The 16,158-nt window shown below is 38.4% G+C and overlaps 1 protein-coding gene across 1 annotated transcript in view; it reads left to right on the top strand.

Annotated features, from left to right (window-relative positions):
- Positions 1-12,286, top strand: part of LOC141252069 (zona pellucida-like domain-containing protein 1) — a 420,789-nt gene extending 408,503 nt beyond the window's left edge. The window contains exon 10 of the mRNA XM_073670458.1: positions 10,639-12,286. Coding sequence (XP_073526559.1) covers positions 10,639-10,817 — 179 coding nt within the window. The 3' untranslated portion in view covers positions 10,818-12,286. The remainder of the gene's footprint in view (positions 1-10,638) is intronic.
- The last annotated feature ends 3,872 nt before the right edge of the window (positions 12,287-16,158 follow it).

Here is a 16,158-nt window from a genome sequence, read left to right as displayed (position 1 = left end):
AAATTCAAGCTGAGATGTGGCCTGCTGTTTCAAGTTAATAACAGAAGAAATTAGATTTTTTTTTACTGCGGACGAGCTCTGGATACAGCTGAATTTCACCACCAGAAAATTACAAGCTGAGATGTGGCGTGCTGTATCATATTAGTAAAAGAAGAAATTCGATTTTTTTTACTGTGGACAAGCTCTGGATACAGCTAAATTTCAACGGCAGAAAATTTCAAGCTGAGATGTGGCCTGCTGTCTCACATTAGTAACAGAAGAAATTTGATTTTTTTTTACTGCGAACGAGCTCTGGATACAGCTGAATTTCACCACCGGAATATTACAAGCTGAGATGTGGCCTGCTGTATCATATTAGTAAAAGAAGAAATTAGATTTTTTTTTACTGTGGACGAGCTCTGAATACAGCTAAATTTCAATGGCAGAAAATTACAAGCTGAGATGTGGCCTGCTGTCTCACATTAGTAACGGAAGAAATTAGATTTCTTTTACTGTGGACGAGCTCTGGATACAGCTGAATTTTACCACCAGAAAATTACAAGCTGAGATGTGGCCTGCTGTATCATATTAGTAAAAGAAGAAATTTGATTTTGTTTTACTGTGGACGAGCTCTGGATACAGCTGAATTTTAATGCCAGAAAATTACAAGCTGAGATGTGGCCTGCTGTCTCACGTTAGTAACAGAAGAAATTAGATTTTTTAATGTGGATGAGGCCTGTATACAGCAGAACATATGTGCCAAAAAATTTCAAGCTGAGATGTGGCCTGCTGTATCATGTTAATAACAGAAGAAATTAGATTTTTTACTGTGAATGAGACATATTTGCAGCAGATTATATGCGCCATAAAATTTGAAGCTGAGATGTGGCCTGCTGTATCACATTAGTACCAGAAGAAATTAGATTTTTTATACTGTGGACGAGGCCTGTATACAACGGAATATATGTGCCAGAAAATTACAAGCTGAGATGTGGCTGCTGTATCACGTTAGTAACAAAAGAAATTAGATGTTTTTTACAGTGGACAAGCTCTGGATACAGCTGAATTTCACTGTCTGAAAATTTCAAGCTGAGAGGTGGCCTGCTGTATCATATTAGTAAAAGAAGAAATTAGATTTTTTTTACTGTGGACGAGCTCTGGAAACAGCTGAATTTTAATGCCAGAAAATTACAAGCTGAGATGTGGCCTGCTGTCTCACGTTAGTAACAGAAGAAATTAGATTTTTTTTCTCTGGATGAGGCCTTTATACAGCAGAACATATGCGCCAAAAAATTTCAAGCTGAGATGTGGCCTGCTGTATCACGTTAATAACTGAAGAAATTAGATTTTTTACTGTGAACGAGGCCTGTATGCAGCAGAACATATGCGTCATAAAATTTCAAGCTGAGATGTGGCCTGCTGTATCACGTTAGTAACAGAAGAAATTCAATTTTTTTTACTGTGGACGAGGCCTGTATTCAACGGAATATATGTGCCAGAAAATTAAAAGCTGAGATGTGGCCTGCTGTCTCACATTAGTAACAAAAGAAATTAGATGTTTTTTTCACTGTGGATGAGGCCTGTATACAGCAGAATATATGCGCCAAAAAATTTCAAGCTGAGATATGGCCTGCTGTCTCACGTTAGTAACAGAAGAAATTAGATTTTTTACTGTGGATGAGGCCTGTATACAGCAGAATATATGCGCCAAAAATTTTCAAGCTGAGATGTGGCCTGCTGTATCACATTAATAACAGAAGAAATTAGATTTTTTACTGTCAAAGAGGCCTGTATGCAGCACAATATATGCGCCACAAAATTTCAAGCTGAGATGTGGCCTGCTGTATCACATTAGTAACAGAAGAAATTAGATTTTTTTTACTGTGGATGAGGCCTGTATACAGCGGAATATATGTGCCAGAAAATTAAAAGCTGAGATATGGCCTGTTGTATCACGTTAGTAACAGAAGAAATTAGATTTTTTTTTTACAGTGGACGAGCTCTGGATACAGCTGAATTTCACTGCCTGAAAATTTCAAGCTGAGATGTGGTCTGTTGTATTACGTTAGCAACAGAAGAAATTAGATTTTTTTTACTGTGGAGGAGCTCTGGATACAGCTGAATTTCACCACCAGAAAATTACAAGCTGAGATGTGGCCTGCTGTATCACATTTATCAGAAGAAATTCGATTTTTTTTTACTGTGGACGAGGCATGTATACAGCGGAATATATGTGCCACAAAATTAAAAGCTGAGATGTGGCTGCTGTATAATGTTAGTAACAAAGGAAATTAGATGTTTTTTACAGTGGACAAGCTCTGGATACAACTGAATTTCACCGCCTGAAAATTTCAAGCTGAGATGTTGCCTGCTGTTTCATATTAGTATAAGAAGAAATTAGATTTTTTTACTGTGGATGAGGCCTGTATACAGCAGAATATATGCGCCATAAAATTTTAAGCTGAGATGTGGCCTGCTGTATCACATTAGTAACTGAAGAAATTTGATTTTTTTTACTGTGGATGAGGCCTGTATACAGCGGAATATATGTGCCAGAAAATTAAAAGCTGAGATATGGCCTGTTGTATCACGTTAGTACCAGAAGAAATTAGATGTTTTTTACAGTGGACAAGCTCTGGATACAGCTGAATTTCACCGCCTGAAAATTTAAGCTGAGATGTGGCCTGCTGTATTACATTAGTAGCAGAAGAAATTTGATTTTTTTACTGTGGAGGAGCTCTGGATACAGCTGAATTTCACCAACAGAAAATTACAAGCTGAGATGTGGCCTGCTATATCACTTTAGTAACAGAAGAAATTAGATTTTTTACTGTGGACGAGGCCTGTATACACATAACACATCTGCCTCACTGGCTGATATGGGCATAAAAGGGGACAAACTTATGGTGTGGCACCCATGCTCCCCTGACCTCAACCCCATTGAGAACCTCTGGAGCATCATCAAAAGGAGTGTCTATGATGGCGGGAGGCAGTTTACATCAAAGCAACAGCTCTGGGAGGGTATTCTGTCCTCATGCAAAACAATTGAAGCAGAAACCATCCAAAACCTGACAAATTCAATGGACAAGAGAGTTCAGAAGCTCCTTTCGAACAAGCGGTCCTATGTGCAAATGTTACATCACCTAGAATAAAGTTTTGAGTTGAAAACTGTTTGATTTCAGTTTGTAATAACCTGCTAATGCTTATAATTTCAAAAATGACCATGTTTTTGTTCTTTATTAAAATGAAAAGGTTGAAAACTCTGCTGTGCATAATAATTTGGAACATGCATTTTGAGTGCAGTTTGAGTGTTTTATTTTTTAAAAAATATACTGTTATCATAGGCAGTTTGTACAAAAACCATTCAATTGTACTCTAATAGTTATTTGACTGGAAAATTACAATGACTGCAATTCATATAGGTAATTTGGGAAAATCTGAGAAAATATTATTTGCATAATAATTTGGAACACAGTGTATGTAGATATTGCAATAAAAACAAGACGTTTGCAGCTAGAATAGTCATTTACCACATTAACAATGTATAGAGTGTATTTCTGATTCATTTAATGTTAGCTTCATTGAAAAAAAATGTGCTTTTCTTTCAAAAATAATGATACTTCTAAATGACCCCAAACTTTTGAAAAGTAGTGTATACAGATACGTATACATATACATGTATGTAGATATATACAGTGAAGGAAATAATTATTTGATCCCTTGCTGTTTTTGTAAGTTTGCCCACTGACAAAGACATGAACAGTCTATACGTTTAAAGGTAGGTTAATTTTAACATTGAGAGATAGAATATCCCCAAAAAATCAAGAAAATCACATTGTATAAATTAGATAATTTTTTTTGCATTTTGCAGTGAAAAATAAGTATTTGATTCCTCTGGCAAACAACACTTAATACTTGGTGGCAAAACCCTTGTTGGCAAGCGCAGCAGCCTGAAGTTGTTTGTAGTTAATGATGAGGTTTGTGCACGTCAGGAGGAATTTTTGTCCTCTCCTCTTTGCAGATCATCTCTAAATCATTAAGATTTTTAGGCTGTCGCTTGGCAACTCAGAGCTTCAACTACCTCCATAAGTTTTCTATGGGATTAAGGTCTGGAGACTGGCTAGGCCACTCCATGACCTTACTGTGGTTCTTTTTGAGACACTCCTTTGTTGCCTTGGCTGTATGTTTTGGGTCATTGTCTTGCTGGAAAACCCAGCCACGACCCATCTTCAATGCTCTTACTGAGGGAAGGAAGTTGTTGGCCAAAATCTCGTGATACATGACCCCATCCATCTTTACTTCAGTACGGTGCAGTCGTCATGACCCCTTTGCAGAAAAGCACCCCCAAAGTATAATTTTTCCCCCACCATGCTTCACAGTTGGGACAATGTTCTTAGGGATATACTTATCATTCTTCTTCCTCCAAACACGGCAAGTTGAGTTAATGCCAAAGAGCTCAATTTTTGTCTCATCTGACCACAGCACCTTCTCCCAATAACTCTCAGAAACATACAGATTTTGATTAGAAAACTTCAGATGGGCCTGCACATGTGCCTTCTTGAGCAAGGGGACCATGTGGGCACTGCAGGATTTTAAACCTTTAAGGCGTAATGTCTTACCAATGGTTTTCTTCGTGACTGTGGTCCCAGCTGCCTAGAGATCATTAACAAGATCCCCCTGTGTAGGTTTAGGCTGATCTCTCACCTTCCTCATGATCAAGGATACCCCACGAGGTGAGATTTTGAATGGCGCCCCAGATTGATGTCGATTGACAGTCATTTTGTATTTCTTCCATTTTCTTACTATTGCACGAACAATTGTCTCCTTCTCACCCAGGGTCTTACTTATGGTTTTATAGCCCATTACAGCTTTGTGCAGGTCTATGATATTGTCCCTGACATCTTTAGAAAGCTCTTTGGTCTTGCCCATGTTATAGAGGTTAGAGTCTGACTGATTATTTAAGTCTGTGGACATCAGTCTTTTATAAAGGTGACTATATAAGACAGCTGTCTTTAATGCAGGTAACGAGTTGATTAGGAGCATCTAACTGGTCTGTAAGAGCCAGAACTCATGATGGTTTGTAGGGGGTCAAATACTTATTTCTCACTGCAAAATGCAAATAAATGTATCTAATTTATACAATGTGATTTTCTTGATTTTTTTTTGGATATTCTATTGCTCAATGTTAAAATTAACCTAAATGATCCAAATATTCTCTCCTTCACACTCACAAATCCTCGCCCGCCCCACAACACTCCTACCTATCACACATTCAGAAATTTACAAGCCATTAACCCTCATACACTTATAGACTCCCTTCACTCATCACTGTCCCCAATCTCCTTTTTTTCCTGTCCTGATCTGGCTGTAAATCACTACTATGACACTCTCAGAAGCACCCTGGAGCAAGTAGCGCCCCTCACCCTCAGAACCTCTAAGCACAGAGTAAAACAGCCCTGGCTCACACCGCAAACCCGACTTCTCCAGCGATGCTCTAGAAGTGCCGAACGCCTATGGTGGAAAACTTGCACACTAGAAAACTTAATCCACTATAAAGGTATGTGCCCATGATGCAGATTTGAAGTAGAAATTTCCTGAGCATTTCTGCATCTCCTTGGCAGAAAAAAATCATGCTGATTTTACATGTGTTTTTTCAGCATTTTTTCAACGTTTTTATATGTGTTTATGCATGCGTTTTTTTAAGTGCTTTTCCAAGTGATTTTGAGCATCACTTGGAAAAGGGCTTGACAAGTTGGTCACACAATATAAATCCATGCAACTGTCATGGATTTATATTGTGTGACCAACTTAGAGGAAATTTCTACTATCAAATGCTTCATCTAAAGTAAAAATAAGAATTTAAAAAGTAAAAAGAAATAAAAAACCTTATATTCACCTCTCCGGCGGCCCCTGGTCTCCTCCCGGCAGTGTCTTCTCTCCTCTGCGTCCCGCGGTGTACTGGCAGGACCTGCAGTGACGTCATTTAGTCAGCTGATGGTCGCGTGACCATCAGCTGACTAAACGACGTCACCGCATGTCCTGCCAGTACACCGGGGGATGCTGAGAGAGGACGCGGCCAGGAGAAAACTGGGGGCCGCCGGAGAGGTGAGTATGAATATATTTTTTATTTTTTACTTTTTACTTGCAGGTACCATGGTACCCGGGTTGGAGGAGAGTCTCCTCTTCTCCTGATCTGGGTACCATCCATGCATTGAACTGTATAACATCCGCATGTATACATGCGGATATTATGCGGTTCAATGCAAGTCAATGGGCGCGATTTCGCAGCAAAATCGCGCCCTAATTGGTTGTGCTGGGGATTTTTCCAACTGATAATCGCAGCGGAAATTTCTGCAGCATGTGCACAGCATATGCGGATTATCATTGGGATACCGCGGAAATGCCGCCGTGGAAAGCATTGAATCAGCATCGTGAGCACTCAGTCTTACTTTAAAAACTCTGCCCTTCACCTCGCCAAACACTCCTACTTCACCATCCTGATCTCCACACTATCCAACAACCCCAAAAAACTCTTCGACACCTTTCACTCCCTCCTCAGTCCTAAAGCGCAGGCCCCCATCATGAACATTTGTACTGAGGACTTGGCCTCCTACTTCACAGAGAAAATAGACACCATCCGTCAGGAAATCAGCTCCCAGCCACCAAGTGCCATGACTCCCATCCCTCCCCACATCTCCTCTGCATCACTCTCCACATTTGACCCAGTCACAGAAGAAGAAGTCTCCAGGCTCCTCTCTTCTTCTCATCCCACTACATGCACCACTGACCCCATTCCCTCACATCTACTCCAGTCTCTCTTTTCAGTTGTCACTGCTCACCTACAGTGGTGGCCAAAAGTATTGGCACCCCTGCAATTCTGTCAGATTATACTCAGTTTCTTCCTGAAAATGATTGCAATCACAAATTCTTTGGTATTATTATCTTCATTAAATTTGCTTGCAAGGAAAAAACACAAAAGAGAATGAAGCAAAAATCAAATCATTGATCATTTCACACAAAACTCCAAAAATGGGCCAGACAAAAGTATTGGCACCCTCAGCCTAATACTTGGTTGCACAACCTTTAGCCAAAATAACTGCGAACAACCGCTTCCAGTAACCATCAATGAGTTTTTTTACAATGCTCTGCTGGAATTGTAGACCATTCTTCTTTGGCAAACTGCTCCAGGTCCCTGATATTTGAAGGGTGCCTTCTCCAAACTGCCATTTTGAGATCTCTCCACAGGTGTTCTATGGGATTCAGGTCTGGACTCATTGCTGGCCACCTTAGAAGTCTCCAGTGCTTTCTCTCAAACCATTTTATAGTGCTTTTGGAAGTGTGTTTTGGGTCATTGTCCTGCTGGAAGACCCATGACCTCTGAGGGAGACCCAGCTTTCTCACACTGGGCCCTACATTATACTGCAAAATTTGTTTGTAGTCTTCAGACTTCATAATGCCATGCACACGGTCAAGCAGTCCAGTGCCAAAGCAACCCCAAAACATCAGGGAACCTCCGCCATGTTTGACTGTAGGGACTGTGTTCTTTTCTTTGAATGCCTCTTTTTTTTTCCTGTACACTCTATGTTGATGCTTTTTCCCAAAAAGCTCTACTTTTGTCTCATCTGACCAGAGAACATTCTTCCAAAACGTTTTAGGCTTTCTCAGGTAAGTTTTGGCAAACTCCAGCCTGGCTTTTTTATGTCTCGGGGTAAGAAGTGGGGTCTTCCTGGGTATCCTACCATACAGTCCCTTTTCATTCAGACGCCGACGGATACTACGGGTTGACACTGTTGTACCCTCGGACTGCAGGGCAGCTTGAACTTGTTTGGATGTTAGTCGAGGTTCTTTATCCACCATCCGCACAAACTTGCGTTGAAATCTCTTGTCAATTTTTCTTTTCCGTCCACATTTAGGGAGTTTAGCCACAGTGCCATGGTCTTTAAACTTCTTGATGACACTGCGCACGGAAGACACAGGAACATTCAGGTCTTTGGAGATGGACTTGTAGCCTTGAGATTGCTCATGCTTCCTCACAATTTGGTTTCTCAAGTCCTCAAACAGTTCTTTGGTCTTCTTTCTTTTCTCCATGCTCAATGTGGTACACACAAGGACACAGGACAGAGGTTGAGTCAACTTTAATTCATGTTAACTGTCTGCAAGTGTGATTTAGTTATTGCCAACACCTGTTAGGTGCCACAGGTAAGTTACAGGTGCTGTTAATTACCCTAATTAGAGAAGCATCACTTGATTTTTCAAACAGTGCCAATACTTTTGTCCACCCCCTTTTTTAGGTTTGGTGTGGAATTATATCCAATTTGGCTTTAGGACAATTCTTTTTGTGTTTTTTCATTGAAGACAAATAAAATAAAGATATTAATACCAAAGAATTTGTGATTGCAATCATTTTCAGGAAGAAACTGAGTATTTTCTGACAGAATTGCAGGGGTGCCAATACTTTTGGCCACCACTGTAACTGAAATCTTCAACCTCTCCCTCTCTTCTGGTATCTTCCCCTCCTCCTTCAAACACTCCATCATTACTCCATTATTAAAAAAGCTCTCTCTTGACCCTTCCTGCACAAACAACTACAGACCAGTCTCCAATCTCCCCTTCATCTTTAAACTCTTGGAGCGCCTGGTCTACTCCCGCCTTACCCGTTACTTCTCCATTCACTCACTTCTAGACCCATCACAGTACGGCTTCCTCCCCCTACATTCTACAGAAACAGCACTCATCAAAGTTACCAATGACCTTCTGACAGCAAAACGTAATGGTGACTACTCTCTGCTCATTCTTCTTGACCATTCTTTTGCTTTTGACACCATTGACCACCACCTCCTACTATCTATGCTCCACTCAATTGGCATAAAGGACACTCCTCTCTCCTTGTTCTCTTTCTACCTATCTGACCGCTCTTTCAGTGTATCGTTTGCTGGCTCCACTTCTTCCCCCCTTCCTCTCACTATTGGGGTTCCTCAGGGTTCAGTCCTTGGCCCTCTTTTCTTCTCACTCTACACAGTCCCAATTAGACAGACCATTAGCAAATTTGGCTTTCAGTACCATCTTTATACTGATGACACACAACTATACACCTCATTCCCTGACCTTACTCACACTGTACTACAGAACATCAGTGACTGTCTGGCTGCAGTTTCCAACATCATGTCCGCTCTCTATCTGAAACTCAACCTTTCCAAAACTGAACTTCTTCTGCTCCAGCCATCTACTCACCTCCCTAAATCTGACATCTCTCTCTCTGTGTGTGGCACCACAATAAGCCGAGCCAACAGGCCCGCTGTCTGGGCGTTGTGTTTGACACCAATCTTTCATTCACCTCCCATATACAATCTCTTGCCTGCTCTTGTCGCTTGCACCTGAAGAACATCTCTAAAATCCGCCCCTTTCTCATCTTGGAAACAACAAAAACCCTCACTGTTGCCTTGATCTACTCCCGCCTTGACTACTATAACTCTCTATTAATTGGCCTCCCCTTCACTCGACTTTCCCCTCTCCAGTCCATCCTTAATGCAGCAGCCAGGGTCATCTATCTGGCTAATCGTTACTCAGACGCTTCCGCTCTATGCCAGTCATTGCACTGCCTGCCCTGAATTACAGGATCCAATTTAAATTGCTTGTTATCATCCACAAAGCTGACCACAGTGCAGCATCCCACCTACATCTCTTCCCTCATTTCTGTTTATTGGCCTACCCGTTCTCTATGCCCTGCAAGCGACTTTTGACTGACATCCGCACTAATCCGTACCTTCCGTTACTGGTTCCAAGACTTCCTCCGAGCTGCACCTATTTTTTGGAATGCTCTACCCCAAGAAATTTGGACGAACCACAACTTACACAGTTTTAGGCGCTCCCTAAAAACACACCTGTTTAGGGCGGCCTATCACGTTCCCTAATCGAAGTCCTTTTTATATTTTTATAGCCCATTCATTATTTCTCCAAACATAAGTCTCCACCAAACTCCACTGCACCCAAAAGCACTACAGGTACTGGCTGGTGACGAGCTCATGCAGCCTTTATCTATCCCTCATCCCCTCAAGATGGATGGACCATCACTGTAAATAAGCCCCTGTACTTTGTGTCACCCCCACCTCATTGTAGATTGTAAGCGCTTATGAGCAGGGTCTTCATTATTTTGCTTTAATTATTGCATTATCTTTAGCTATGTTATTTATGACTGTTGTATATGAACCTCTGAATTGTGAAGCGCTGCGGAATATGTTGGCACTATATAAATAAAGATTATTATTATTACCTACCCTTAAAATTATAGACTGTTTATGTCTTTGTCAGTGGACAAACTTACAAAAAAAGCAAGGGATCAAATAATTATTTCCTTCACTATATATACAAAATAATATGGATGGTGAAAATTAAGCGCAGCATACAGAGCTCCACAATATATGCTACAAATAATTATATAGACAGTTCCACTCTATGCTATATACTCAGATCCACACTATATACACAGTTCATACAATATACTATATACACAGCTCACACTGTATATTATTATCTGTGTGCACTATGCTAATGTGTGGACTGTGTTTTTGAGTAGTGGTTATATCATATTTTGGCTCAACCCAGTACATTCCTCAAGATATATAAAATAATTAATTTATTAATCTTCTTTTTTTTCTGCAGCTCAGCCACATAGTGTGCAGTTTCAGATGAATTCAATCACTAGCGCGCTTATCTCAGGAGTAGTAATCCTTGGAGTCACCAGCATTGGTTTCTTCATAATCTCCCTTGCACTCCTGAACAGAAATAAGAAAAACAGTTTGGTTTTATGTGGAGTACGAAACCCAGCTTTCAATTCGTGAAAAAAATTGCACTCTTCTTATTTGCTCTTATAACCTCACTATGTACTGTATTTGTACAGTATGTGCATATCTTATTAACATGTTATCATGTGATATACAGTAAATGTTTTTTATGTAGCAAGTGCACTACAATACTGGAAGGACAACAAAAAAAGAGAAACCTGTTTCCCTTGTGTGATTTGTATAGGATAATGGAAGAATGATGAGATTACCCATTACAGGAGATGCCTGAGGTGGTATCTTACAACGACAATGCAAAACTGTGTTCATCTGATAATATTAAGGAACACCTTCAGCAGAATTACTTGTTTGATACTTTGAACATTAAGTTTAATTTGCTTTCAATTCAAAGCAAATGAAAAAAGAGGATTCTAAATCAAATCAAACATCACACAGTTTTTAAAGGAACTCAGCAGGGAGACTGTTACAAACATGATGGAGAACTAACCACAGATCTTCTGTGGATGTAGGCTTGTGGAGATCCTTCTACTACTTTATTTAATTCCAGAAAGACTTGATGATATTTAGGTCAAGGCTCTGTAAGGGCCATAGCATCACTTCCCGGACTCCTTGTTATTCTTTCATGTCACAGATCATAGACCATGGCAAGAATGAGCCCAGCAATAAGACACAAGATAGTTATACTGCATAGGGAAGGTCTCTCCAAGGTAAAGGCTTCAAAGAACACTGGGATTTCAAAATATTCTAGCCAAGCTGTTTTTTAGAAACTTCAAGAAATGGGCAATGTTGAGAACCGAAGACACAGAGGTTGGACAAAGAAACTTATTGCAGCAGATGAAAGACACATCATGCTTAATTACCTTCAAACTCAGAAGATGTTCAGCAGAGCCGTCAGTTCAGAACTAGCAGCAACCATTAGGACTCATGGAAGAATTGCCTTATCATCAACATAGGTACAAGGCCAAGCTTCTAAACTATGCCTGAACACATAGAAAATGGAGTGAAGAAAAATAGCAGCAGGTACTTTAGACTGTTGAGTCAAAGTTTGGAATGTTTGACTGTAACCAGCAAAACAGTTTTGTTTTTCTATGAATGAGCTTGTGTGTACATAGGTTTTTTAAATTCAACAGAGGTCTCTTTCCTTTTTTTAAACTGCTCTGGTAAAATAAAAGATGAACTTTGTTTGGATGCTATGGGCAACAAATACAGTTTTGATGAATGAGGGCCAATAAACAATATCCTGTACGAACCACACAAAAACAGGGATCTGATTTTCGTGTCCTGCCCCATATGTTGATGAGTACAATGTATGACATGCAAATTTAATGTTCAATTTACATACAATTTAAAATGAGATCATTTCAATTAAAGGGAATGTTGTATGTTGTTATATATGTTATGTCTTTATATGTAGTTCTGAACTCACTATGATCATATAACTTGATTGGTTAGATAATAATAATAATAATAATAATAATAATAATAATAATAGTTTACATTATAATTGTGACAAGAAGTTTTTTAAAGAATAAATTTTCATTTTTCTACATTTAATATAAATGTGCTGACATTTTAAATAAAAAACACTGTAATTGTAAATATTAAGTCTTACATGGGCTAAAAACAAGATCAAGAGTGAGGAAAAAGTATTATGGGGGAGATGTACATTATATCTAGTGCAAAAGAAAAGAAAAATGGAAGATTTTCCTAAAATTATTAAGATGAGGACAGATTTCATTTTTAAAATATAGGCTATATGATGGTTACAATGTGATTGTTCATGATGAATAACACCATCATGCAATTGTTATTATATACCCTAGCACAACCACTATAACTAATTATTCAGTGCATTTTTTTATCTTGCTATAGAATATATTTCCCTTAAAGGGAATCTGACAGTAAGATCAACCCTCCTAAACGGTCTATATGGGAGTGTATGGCATAGGAAGCTGAAGAAAATGATACCTTGATATCTTTGATCCAATGTTTTTTTTCCAGAAAAATCCATATTTTTCTTATATGTAAATAAACTGTTCAGGACTATGGGCCAGACACTGATCTGTATGAGAATCTGCCTCCAGTGCTTGTTTTAAATAAAAGGGAGCGATACCAGTGTGATATGTAATGGCCGCTCTCTGCTCTCCTGATCTCACTGCAAAGCTGTGTGTGATTATACCTGACACATCTGCAGGTTCCTCTCAGCTTCAGCTTCCAACTAACAGGCAGCTAGTGTGGCAATAGTGTTACAATACAGCAGCGCTGTGAGAGCTGCAGCAAATGTTTTGTAAGGAGACAAAGTTCAGTTCTACTGTTCTTTGTACGTTACATGTCTCACACTGGTATTGCCCTCTTCCATTTAAAATAAGCTCTGGAGGCAGATTGTCATGTAGATCTGTGTCCGGACTTTAGCACTGGACAGCTCATTTACATATAAGAAAAACATGGATATCTCTGAATTGCAGATATCAAGATATCATTTTATTCATCTTCCTATGACCTATATGCCCATATAGATGGCTTGGGAGGGTTGATTCTACTAGTTTCCCTTTATAATTGCTATATATAATGTATATATAAGTACCAAAAATGTAATATATACATTCCTATTTTTTTAAGTATTCAAGTAGTAGCCTATTTCACAGATCATACATGAATTGAAATGTTCTCTGGTTGGCAAGAGAAACGGTCAACTAGCTTGTTGTTAGAAATTCACTTTTATAGTCCCTATAATGTGATGGGTCAACAAGATAGGACTTTTTTCTATATTAGATAACTTGGCAGTGACTGGTTTAAATAATATGACACCCAGAATACACTTTGAATGTATTCGATGTATGGAGAACAAAGAATAAAGTAATAATAATAATAATAGTAGTAGTAATATTTTGGAAAACATTGTAGATACTTGTGTTTTGGGATAGGGATTAAGGGTAGGTGGCTGCATAGTAAACAATGAGGAAGAAGTTTCTTTTTATAATAACTATTAAGTATTTTACACTATAACACATGTACTACATGAATGTGTAAATCGAGTGCTTTTGTTAAATAACCTGTGTAGATATCACATACATTTATTTATTAACTTCTTTTAGATCATGCCTGAATAGAGTTTTTAAGCCTCTGTTTTTTTCACTCGTAGCTTTGATAATATGAAGTAAATCTGTATTTCATTCATTTCTGATTGTTCTTTTTACGTTGTTTGCCTTTTATCTATCTAAATACATTGATGTACATGGTAGGACTAGAGATCACATAACACTTTGTTCATTTTTGATCTACTATATATCATGCCATATTTTGATGAAAGTCATTTTAGAAGGCTAGAAATGCTTATTTACACAAAGTGTTGCGGAAAGTATTCAATTTACCAAACTCTGATATAGATTTTACCTCTGTCAGCAATCCCTTTAAAATATCTGACTTGATTGAAGTTCAGAAGGATATGATCTTAAACTAATCTCTTTATGGGATTATATAAAACTTGCAGTAGATGTTCTAGTTTTGTGCTCTTTTTCACCTTTTCAATGACCCAAAGTTTATAAACTATTTAGTATGGATATGATCTAATCTAGAATTTTCAGGATAGTTATGACACTAGTCTCTTGCAAAATGTTCCTGACAGTGTGTCTTGCAGATTAGCTGATCATACAGACATAGTAATTATAAGCAATATGTTTTAGTAAAATTGCATTCTCTTCATTTATTTCCCTTTCGTCCCATAATATAATAAAGATTAAATGCTTTTTATGAATGTTTTTCTTTTGATAAGCAATTTACTGCAATTTGAGAAGCAGAATTCTTCTTTCTCCTGTAAGTATTGTTTAGAAAAAAATACATTTTTTGTGTGTACAGCACATGTACAGAACTATTTGTCTCCTATGCTGCAGTCTGCAAACTAATCTTTTGCAGTTTCATCTTTCCTATCTGATGATCTGTTTATGTGATTACATATACCAAAAGGCCAATAGTGTGTAGATACCACATCATCAAACCTTTATGAGGTTTTTGGCCATCACATTCCAAAATCTATGGATATTAACCCCTTACTCACATAGCAATTTTCCATTTTTGCACATTCTTTTTTTCCTCCCCTTCTTTCTAGAGCCACATTATTTTTTCTCTTTGTGTCTAATTAGCTGTATGAGAGCTTATTTTTTGAGAACCGATTTTTAACTTTGAATATCACCATCCATTATATATGGAAAGTGGAAAAAAAGTTCCATGTGTGGTGAAAATTTAAAAAAGCGTAATACTGTAATTGTTCTTTGGGTTTTGTTTTTACAGCTTTCACTTTAACTCTTTCGTGCCAGAGTCTGTTTTCACCTTCGTAACCAGGCCAATTTTTTCAATTCTGACCAGTGTCACTTTATGAGGTAATAACTCTGGAATTCTTCAATATATCCCAGTGATTCTGAGACTTTTTTTCGTGATTGAGGGTATGTGTACACGGTCCAGATTTGCTGTGGTTTTGATGCTGCGTTTTTATGCAGCATCAAAACTGCAGTGGCCAGATGTTACAGCATAGTGGATGGGATTTCTAGAAATCCTATGCCCACGATGCGTTTTTGTGTACCTGCAGATCACCCGCGGAGACTGACATGAGGCACGTTTTTCCAGAACGCAGAAAGTCAATTTCTCGTGCGGAAACGCATGCGGATTTTCCCATAGACTTGCATTAGGTGAGGAAAATCTGCATGCGTAAAAACCGCATGTGTTTCAATAGCGTTTCCGCTCATAAAAACGCTACATGATGATCAATAAAGTTTGTTTAAAAAAAACTATACTCTAATTTCAACATGAAGACATGAAAAATGCATGCATAAAAAACGCATAAAAAAACGCATGCGGCAAAACAGCATGTAAAAAACGCACCAAAAACCGCAAGTAACCTAATTTACATATTAGGTGCGGAAATGGTGCAGAAATTCTGCAGCGTCAAAACCGCAGCTAATCTGGACCATGTGCACATACCCATATTGTACTTCATGATAGTGGTAAAATTTGTTCGATATAACTAGTGTTTATTTCTGAAAATACCGGAAATTTGGTGAAAATTTGGAAAATTTCTCAATTTTCAAACTTTTAATTTTTATGCCCTTCAATCAGAGAGATATGTCACAAAATAGTTAATAAATAACATTTCCCACAAATCTACTTTACATCAGCACAATTTTTGAAACATAATTTTCGTTTGTTAGGAAGTTATAAGGGTTAAAAGTTGATCAGCAATTTCTCATTTTTCCAGCAAGATTTACAAAACCATTTTTTTATGGACCACATCACATTTGAAGTGACTTTGAGGGGCGTATATGACACAAAGTACCCAAAAGTGACACCACTCTAAAAACTGCACCCCTCAAAGTGCTCAAAACCACAC

The sequence above is a fragment of the Phyllobates terribilis genome, unplaced genomic scaffold (genome assembly GCF_046119375.1).
Source record: "Phyllobates terribilis strain yellow unplaced genomic scaffold, ASM4611937v1 Scaffold_2__4_contigs__length_985480577, whole genome shotgun sequence".
In the NCBI taxonomy this organism is placed as follows: Eukaryota; Metazoa; Chordata; class Amphibia; order Anura; family Dendrobatidae; genus Phyllobates; species Phyllobates terribilis.
The sequence above is the reverse complement of the archived record's forward strand: the minus strand, read 5'-3'. Positions and strand labels throughout refer to the sequence as shown.